Source organism: Plectropomus leopardus, chromosome 1 (genome assembly GCF_008729295.1).
Source record: "Plectropomus leopardus isolate mb chromosome 1, YSFRI_Pleo_2.0, whole genome shotgun sequence".
NCBI classification, from domain to species: domain Eukaryota; kingdom Metazoa; phylum Chordata; class Actinopteri; order Perciformes; family Serranidae; genus Plectropomus; species Plectropomus leopardus.
This window is the reverse complement of record NC_056463.1, coordinates 1,186,117-1,195,836: the sequence shown is the minus strand read 5'-3', so window position 1 is coordinate 1,195,836 and position 9,720 is coordinate 1,186,117. Positions and strand designations below refer to the sequence as shown.

General features: G+C 40.6%; 1 protein-coding gene across 1 annotated transcript in view; it reads left to right on the top strand.

Annotated features, from left to right (window-relative positions):
- lto1 (LTO1 maturation factor of ABCE1) overlaps positions 1-7,700 on the top strand; it is a gene marked incomplete at its 5' end in the record, with an annotated part of 13,438 nt that extends 5,738 nt beyond the window's left edge. The window contains 2 exon segments of the mRNA XM_042487190.1: positions 7,231-7,258; positions 7,507-7,700. Coding sequence (XP_042343124.1) covers positions 7,231-7,258; positions 7,507-7,700 — 222 coding nt within the window.
- Positions 7,701-9,720: the final 2,020 nt, after the last annotated feature.

The following is a 9,720-nucleotide window of genomic DNA, read 5'->3' as shown; positions in this document are numbered from 1 at the left end:
CACTGTGAGGTTGTCACTTGGTAAATACTTATAGTCACAGGGCTTTTTTTGGTTTCTTTTTTAACTTTTCCTTTTGCAGGGGATGTACAAAGGCGTATTAGGGTCATAGTTTTTGGATAAAATAAAACAGATGTAACTTTAACAAAGTTGCAAAACTTTGAATAAAAGTTTACAATATATTAATACCATCATACCCCACTTTGACAGACCTTTTTCATTAATAAGTAAGATCCTTTTTGTTTAACCACAACATTGCTATCGCCAAACTCACCAGACTCCATTTAAATAATCACTCATTTTAGCGTGTATAGATCCAGCATATCTTCACATATGACTGGGTGATTTAAGGGTTTATTTCAGCCAGACCAGACGTGGTGATTGTTGGAAACGTGGAAAGACAAACCAATATGGTTTCTGCGAGCTTTATTTTGTTTCTGTTGACCTTGAATGAATTGCATTTCAGGTTGATAAAATGATTGTTTATATCAATGGAGTCTGGTGGGTTCGGCGATGGCAATTTCTGGGACGTTTCTGGTAAAACAAAAAGGATCTTAGTCTCTAACCTAAAGATTTATCTCCGTGGGATCCTTTCTGTAATGTTGTCAGACACTTGGAACAAAAATCTGAGCCTATCAGAGGCAAAAATGAGCTTTTGATGTACGTTGACGTTGCAGCCTGTTTCACAGCTGCAGTCAATACTGGACCACTTTTAAAAACTGTCTCCAATAGTCATTAAATATGGGAAACAGAGTCCAGGTTGGGAGTCTGCTCGCAACTTTTTCTATAATTTGGACAGATTTTTTTTTTAACAGCCATCAAAATACAGAACCATTTGATGTGTGAATCTCTGCCCTGGCACTGGCTACATTAGGAAATGGACGGGAAAAAAAGTAAAGGCAGGAAGAAAGGTTGAATGTGAGCGGCACGAGATGAGAAGTGTTTGATGGTGATACAGTGTCATGTAAGTTACAGGCCTTCCCTGCTGCTTCACTAATTGAAACCCTGCAAACCACCCTGACTGCAGTCTGAACCGTCCCACTGAGCGCTTGGTGGTGAGAGCAGACCTCCAGCATCAGACCTCAGCCAAACCCTTCAGTGCACACAGCCTCTCATTTTCCATTCATCTGGGCTCTTTCACACACACACTCCTGATCCTTACCTGGCTCTTTGTCCGATAATAGTTTTACATAGAATAAGATTTCACTTGCAATGACGCGGAAATGCTGAAACACCAGTGGAAAGAGCAGCAGCAGCAGCTCAAGCACGTTTAGACAGATTTTAGACGTTGACCAGTTAAGTCCAGTAAACCAAAAGTGATGCTACCAAAATGTCCTTCTTCAACAACCCAAATTTTCCCCAAACTTTGTCTCAGTTTTTGACACCCTAAATAGTTCAGTGTTCTCCAGTCACGCCTACAGAAGAGCAATATCTGTAAAATTATTTATAAAATTATTTCTTTGTGTTGACTTTAACAAAAAGACACGAGCCTAATGTCCAGATGGCGATGTGTCCTGTTGCAGCTTGATAGTCCAAAATGGTCGTTACTTGACCTTGTGCATAATCGGGATTTGTGCGTTCAATTCTTATTAAACTCTGACAAACCTGCTTGTGTGCTTTAGTCTTGTCACGATTTGCATATCGGATCCAAATATCGGTTATCGGTCTCACTGATGTTGTTCAGAAGCCCCTGAGGTTGCCAAAACTCAATAAAGTGCAAGAAAAGAAATAAAAACAAAACATTTCTTTATGCTATTACATCTTTACTTTTCTACGTACATTTTTCTCAGACGTGCTTTGGCAACGTAGTTTCCCACAGAATAAAACCCTTTTTAATATGAACCGAATTAAATCAAGAGGACACAGTTTCTTTAGTGTTCTCTCAAATCTTTCGTCGTCAGTATCAGAGATGAGGCGGACGGTCATGTTGCAGACATTAGAAACACGTTCTAATAGAGAAGGAGCGACCACATCACACACACACACACACACACACACACACACAAAGCCGGGATAACACAGAGGGATTAGCAGGGAACAAGCTGAGTGAATGCCTCCATGCCGGTTCCTCATCAACTTAGATCAACTGGAGATCAAATGGAGATCTATAGATTCATGTTAACTCCCCGAGCTGTCATTAAAGCTTTATTCACACACTTCACTAAAGCTTTGTTAAACACTAAATGAAAGACTCGGTATTTCAAGGGCAGGTTGGATTTGCAGTTCCATCAACATTTCTTAAAAGCAGAAATCATCTTGGTGGAGCCAAAGAGCCAGCGACGTAATATTGAATATGAAATCTGGCCGCGGTTAGTTAGCTGAGCTGAATATATTGCTGTGTAATGAGTGATAAATAGGCAAAGCAAGGCAGCTTAATTTGTGTAGCACATTTCATTCAACAAGGCAATTCAGAGTGCTTTACAGAGCAAAAAAATATTTTAAAAAACTTCAAGTATACAGATGAACAATAAAAGAGTAAAGAGATATTATATGAAAGGTAAAATTAATTACTAAATGATTTTTAAAAATTGTAAAAATAAAAATCACCAAAATAAAAAAAAGTGCAGACAAGAGGTGCAAAGATTAAAAAAAATAATTTAAAATTAAGTTGGTTCTCACAGGCTTATTTAGCTGACTTCAACTTCTTAATTACGTTATTTGTCAGATAGTCTACGTGAAGTTTACATGTCAATCACTTGGCAGCAGATTGTTTAATTCTAGCGGGTTGCCTCAAAAAAATAGATGTGAGTGAAACCCTGGAATAATAGTTGTACTTGTCGGATAAATAATCTGATAAAAATAGGAAATCAGTTTTGAAATTCGCACGTTCCTAGACCACCGACAGATGTACTCCCCCACAATCTTTTCTCCATGAATTCAGCCTTTTCCGGGCTGACACAGATTATTAACAGTTAATGAGATCGACAACTGATATTTGGAGCCGATATGCATTTATGATAAAAAATCTTTCTGTCAATATTTAGAATTTGGAGTAAAACAAACTCCAACACAATACTTTGTTTAAATGCCTTTAGCAAACCTTTAATCAAAACTGAAACTTTCAACATCAAATACAGCAATTTCCCTGCAACCTTTTTTATAAAGTCAAGAGAAAATTGAAATAAAGACTGAATAAACAAAAATAGCCCCCTGAGATTTTAAGAAGTAAAAGTTTCTCCCATGCTGACACTTTATTTGCATTTTTCAATTTTTTTTTTTTTTTTTTTTTTTTTTGGCGATCATTATGATAAAATGCCGATAGTTGGCCAGGCCCATAACACAACTACAGATGAATAAGTCTGAGACGTGAGTGTGTGTGTTGATGCTTTTGTTGTGTGGCCCAGAGGAAAAGCAGAGGAAGAGTTTCACACAGAGCAGAGGAAGAGAAGGACTGAACGGGGAGGCTGAGATGAGGGAACACACACACACATGCACACACACCCCAAACACACACACATGCACACGTTGCACTTTGAAACTGGTGTCAGCGCGGCGTGGCACTGTGAATCGCCTCGGGCCTTAAAACAGTCTTCCCCCTAATCACACACACAAATGAGCGCACACACATGCACACACACATGCACACGGGCAGTTTGTGTCTGGTCAGTCTAATCACTCAGAGGAAGTAGTCAGGAAGATCTGGTGCACATAGCTGCCCTGTGAAAGCAGTGATTGGCCTGCACACACACACACACACACACACACACACACACACACACACAGAGTGTAGCACCGGTAGCATGGCCGTGCCTTTGACCTGGTTCCCTGTATTTAGAGCCTTTGATTTCCTGACTCCACTTATTGTTCTGGTCCCAACCATGTCAACCATTCATGTCCCACCCTACGCCTGCTTTACTCTCTCCCTTTACCTGCTCGGAGCGAGCGAGCCGGGGCCGGAGAGAGAGAGAGAGAGAGAGAGAGAGATGGAGAGAGTATGAATGACATGCTGAACGGGGGGTGTTGTGCTGCATTGACACATAAAACCAGGGTTTCTCAGTTTTCAGATGTCTCATTGAAGGCTCCGTCCGCTTTGATATTTTAAGTAGGTATCACAACAAAAGGGCCAACAAATGGCAGGAGCGGTGCTGGAGGACTATTGCTGCAGCTAATGGAGAAGGTAGTGTGTGGTGCATGGGCAGGGGAGGAGGAGAGCTGCCTCCTCAGGGACAGGTAAGGTTACCTGCTGAGGGACACTCGTGTACTCCCCTTCCTCCTGTTTCTGCCAGTAAACAGGAGAAATCACTGCACAGTTTGAGCTGCACTCTTTAGCATCTTGTTACCCGGTTCAGACCTTTTAGTTTGTCTCTGTGGAGTCCTCCCTGAACATAATGCTGCAGAAACCTTTGTAGAACTGCAGTTTTTGGGTGATGCACCGGCTGTAATAGTCATACGTGTTAGCACAGTGCATAAATATACTCTACTTGGTGAATCCAAACCCAATTGCACCAAAAAATGTTGGCATTGTACATTTCTGCAGTCCACGGATGCATTACATTTGGACAATTTTATGTAGTAAATATGTTGAAAATGTATGTTTCAACAAAGTTGTGGTAAATATGTGCTTTGGTTCAGACCAAAACTACCTGGTTATGGTTAGGAAAAGATAACGTTTGGCTAAACAATAATAAACAGACGCTTTCTGTGGACCATCCCGGCTGGAGTAACAGAGACGGGTCAGTAAAAAACACCATGAACCATGAACCATGTTCCCCTAATCCTGACCATCCGTGGGGATGTGGACACGCGGACACTGAAAAAGCTTGTTTTATAGCTTTTGAATCCAACATTTCATTTGTAAGACAAAGAGTGTGTTATTTCTGACTTTAAAAAGTAGCAAAGTTTGTTTTCAAAAGCTGTTAGATTGAGTGAGGAAATGGCACTTTGTACATTTTAAAATCCTGCTCTGGGCTCAGCCTCTCGACTTCAGGGACACGTTAGCTTTGTAGCTTTGGATGGCTTATAAGAAATGTCAAAGTGTCGATATGGGAAACAAAATGCAGATCATGTAAAGGAGCGTTGGAGTGTGGTGATAGTGCTTAACAGTCTAAAGAAAGCAATTATCGGGGAAATCTGCATCACTCAGTGGAAACGCAGTCATCCTGCAACTGTGTTTTATTGACATTTCAAAAATATCGGTTAATTTTTGCATAAATCTTCAATGGAAACCCGTCTAGTGTGTGTGGGTGTGTGTGTGTGTGTGTGTGTGTGTGTGTGTGTGTGTGTGTGTGTGTGTGTGTCTGAGACGGACTTCCACCAACTGAAATAAGATTTTACCCATTTTAATAGTAAAAAAGACAAACATTCAAAAGTCCTGTTCACATGTGGGAGTTTGGGCAGCAATTACTCTATATGCTGAATGAATACTGATACTCCAAATCAAGTACTCGAGTACTCCAAAGCTTTAATATCATCATTGTAACTCGTGACATGACAGCAGCTCCTCCTCAAAGTCTGCTGTTGCTACGAAGTCTGTAAACAGGAAGTGCCTCCTGTTTATTGGGGAATAATAAGCATTATAGTGTCACACCTTCTCACTTAGGTATGTAGCTCACCGAGCACACACACACACACACACACACACACACAGGTCTGCTTTTCATTAGACGGCCCACCATGCTGCACGGTTCGTGTAGACCTTGTTAACATGACTGTGGCTTCTGTCTGCTAACAAATCTCTGTGATCATCTCGGACCATATTCACCCAAAAACACACACACACATTGTCAAGTCCTTCACCTTAGTGTGTGTGGAAGAAAATCTCTCACACTTACACACACACACACACACACACAGAGTCAGAACAAAAGCAGTGGTTTTCAGACATCTGCCTTTCCAATTTGGATCACTTGGTTTTTGTTAGTGGTTTTTTTAATTTTGTTCGCTCTGATCAGTTAAAGGTGAAGCAAAGTCTCTTCACTGGAATTTGCTTTTGGCAATGAAGTCCATACAGTTGAAAAAAAAGCTCATTTTTTATATAGTGCTACGAGGACTATAATTTTGGTAGTATTTTTGCAGAGCAGTATCCCTAAAGGTTCATGTTTGACGTATCTGTAACGCACAATTTACGACCAGTGCCAACATTCAAGGTACAAGGTGGATTTATTAGTCATTTTTTAACATAGTTTAAAAACTGATATTACAATTTGTCCTTGATCCTGCTACATTTTTGGAGTTGAAGGAGGAGTTGATTAAAATCTGCAGCTACTATGAAACTTCCATCCAGTTGCTCAGGCATGTTGCTGCTGATGGCATCATTCAATTCCCACAGTGCATTTTTTGAATTAGCATCAGAGTGTTGCATCCTGTCAGCTCTGAACAAGGTCCACCCACCCAGTGCAACAGCTTTATCTGGGATGTTAGGGGTTAACCATGTCTCTGTGACGATGTGTGCAGAGCAGTCTCTGATTTCCCGTTGGTGAGTGAGTCTCAATCACATCTCATCCACTTTTTTCTCCTGTGACCAGACAGCCAGAAGAAGGCATGGTAGACGAACAACTCTCGGTCCAAGTCGGGTCAGTCTCGCCCTGATGCCAGCTCTCCTCCCTCTCTTCAGCTTTCTGTTTCGTTTCTCCCCTCTGGTCTGACTGGACGCTCCATTCTGGATGCTGCATTCAGTCCAAACCCCACACTTTTCCCAAGTGCTGCTCTATCGTAGAAAAGTCGTTCGTCAGCAGAAGGTGAAATATAAAATTATAGCAAAAAAGTAGCAAGGATTTAAAGAGCTACTGGCAGCTGCATCTACATGCGTTGCAGCCATCATAGAAGGTGACGTTGTTATTGCGTTAAACTCTTAACTCTGCCTTCCTGGTTTTGATTTTTGAATATTAATTATCTTGTTTTGAATGAAACGTTATTGAAACTGTCACTGGACAAACCAGTTGGTTGTGTTTATGTTTAGTGTGAGCATCCAAGTTGTGACTGGTTGTGTATAAAAGTTGTACGTGACATTACTTTGGATGACGTTTGTATATTAGTGGACTGTTGGATCTCGGAGCTGCAGTTTGGTGCTTCACAATTTTGGGTGACAATATTTGCTCTTAACACATCTCTCAGAATGAGATATTCGCAGAGGGATCTGCTCTGCTTGTGTTTTGCTTTCTGGCCTTTAATATGACGTCCTGCTATCTGCCCAAAAGTCAATAAATAAATAGGTAAAATTCAATTAAAAACCAAATAAAAAAGGTAGTTCTTGAGTTTGCTCTTAAAAATATCAACCCCTTTTGCTGTCCTCAGTTAAGGGACAGTTCTGGAAAAGGGACACGTAAGTTTGAGAGTTAAGGGTGAAGAAACTGTAAGTGACCTTTTCTGAACTTTATAACAAACAATTTGCAAAACATGAAATGAAAACTATGACTGTTCCTTGTTTCACAGGTAACGTGTATTTCTAAGAAGAAAAAGTTGTCTGATTGACCTTAATGGTGCAGTTTAAAAAGCATCGTGAAGCTATCAGCAGGCATATAAACCCAAACTGCTCGGACTCTCGATGCGATTAGTTCTCTCTGTATTCAGACGCAGGTTTTCTCCCACGCTGCCTCCCTCCTCTCTGCACACTCATTGTTCCTCCCTCTCCGCCCAGCTCCTTTGAATCCCCCTCAGCCTCACCATCACTGGCCTCAAACTCCCTGACGCACCTCCTCCTCAACCTGTTCTCCCTTACCAGAACTCCCCCAACCACCCCTCCCATCCCAGAAATCACAAAGTGAAGTTAGAAGTCTTTTAAGGGCAAAACTACAGCATACAGGTGGATACGGTGTTGGACTAAGGTCAGGTTTACACAAGAACTGCCCTGCTAAAAATGGAGTAGTTTTTGTGTTGCTTTTTTTTTTTTAAATCCACTTTCATATGATAACATTGTGAAAATTATCCTCATTTACATGGATCTGCAAAAACAACCACAAACACTGTGGTGTGCATGCCAGGCCAGTAGTTGGTGGTGTTTCTTTGTAATAATGATAATAATAAACTTTATTTGTATAGCACCTTTCATGACAGAAGTGAAGCCCAACGTGCTTTAAAAAAGACATGCACCGAGTGCTTCACATAAAAAGACATAATAAAACACGCATGTAAAGTAAAATCAGAATAGAAAGCACAGAATGCATCTTAACATGGATAAAATCCACTTGATAATACCAGTAAAAGTGAGATAAAACAAGGATAAAAATTGAATGCACAGAATGAGATGGAAAATAAAAATAAAATGTGAACCCACTGACATTATTAATAAAAATAAGGCTGAAAATAGTGTAGAAATGCAGAAAACAATTAAGGAAAATACAACATTTAAAGAAGTGCAGCAGTGCGTATCTGCGAAGCAGAATGCAAAGCAGTTCAGTCGGCGCCAGTTAAAGGCTAAAGTGAAGAGATACGTTTTTAGTTCAGTGGCCTCTCTGGCAACTATAGGCAAGAACTGTTAACATGTAAACGGCCCCTAATACTGGCTCTTAAATATCATAAATAGTGATCATCAGTCAGTGATCACAGCCACAGAACAACAACTAGAAATCTGCAATGACGCCTGACACCCTTCTTATATTTAATTCAAAGGTTCAGTTGACATTTGAACAAGTAGTTAAAAGATGATAAAAGTAGTTTTTTAAAATATAAATTTAGCCCAGTCTTTAGAAGAAAGTATTTTCTTTCTGCATTTCTGCAAACCATGGATATGTGTGTAGGTTTTTCATGTAATGTATCAGCGTTTTTAAAGTGACGTAGCATATGGACTGACTTTGTCATCAGGAGGGGGAGGGGCCGGTGTGACACCGAGGAGAGCGGCTGCCAAGCGGCAGAGCACTGCCAGAGACCAAAAAACGTAACACCTGCTGTGTTTTAGCAAGTCACTGCTGTGTTTCCATCAGCTTTTTAGACACCAAGCATGTGTTTTCTCTGACCCATCTTTTTTAGTGGGTATAGTGGCAGAAAAAGCATTTTTTTCACAGCAACATTGATGTTTTTTCCTGCCAGGACTGTGCAACAAATGCAAACCACTTTTTAAGACCAGCAAACAACAAAACTGGTTGTGTTTTGGCAAACCTTTATGACGTTTCCACTTTCACATTTGTGGTACCAAACTTGGCTGTTGTGACAACAAACTGTGCAGTGTTTAAGCCACCAAACCTATTTTTTTCTCTGGCTTGTCCCTGTTTTTCAAGACGCTTTTGTGCCACCAAACATGGTTGTTTTAAGCCAAAACATGACTTTTTTTCCTCACCATCACCACGTGGTTTTTGTGGTTGAACCTAACTACACTGTTACCACACTGCTGTCGAAAACATGAGTACTGTGTTTCTTGGTAGGCAAAGCAAGCACTTCATCATGTAACTGCTGTCTTTTACAGATTTTGGTATAAAAAGCGTTGACACGTGTGGTCTGAGATTGTCGCTGGAAGCTGCCTCTTGTTCTGGGTTTTGCTCCATCATCATCACATTGTGGTCAGAAGAGGAGTGGTTCCTCCAGGAAGCTGGAAACCAGTAGACGAGTTGGAAAAAATGTAGAAGTTGCAAATGCTGTGAGGTACAAACTAAATTGCTGGCTTAAAAATCTACTTGCTCAGCTCAGTTTATTTTTAAAAAAGGAACATTAAAAATACTTGTTCCTTAGAAAAAAGACTTTACTTTTATTTGTAGCAAGTTACCACCCACCCCTGTTGGTGCGACTCACCCCTGCATGCATGCAGGTGAGAAAGAAGCTTTGGCCAACAGAGAGAGCGCAGAGAGGCATTAA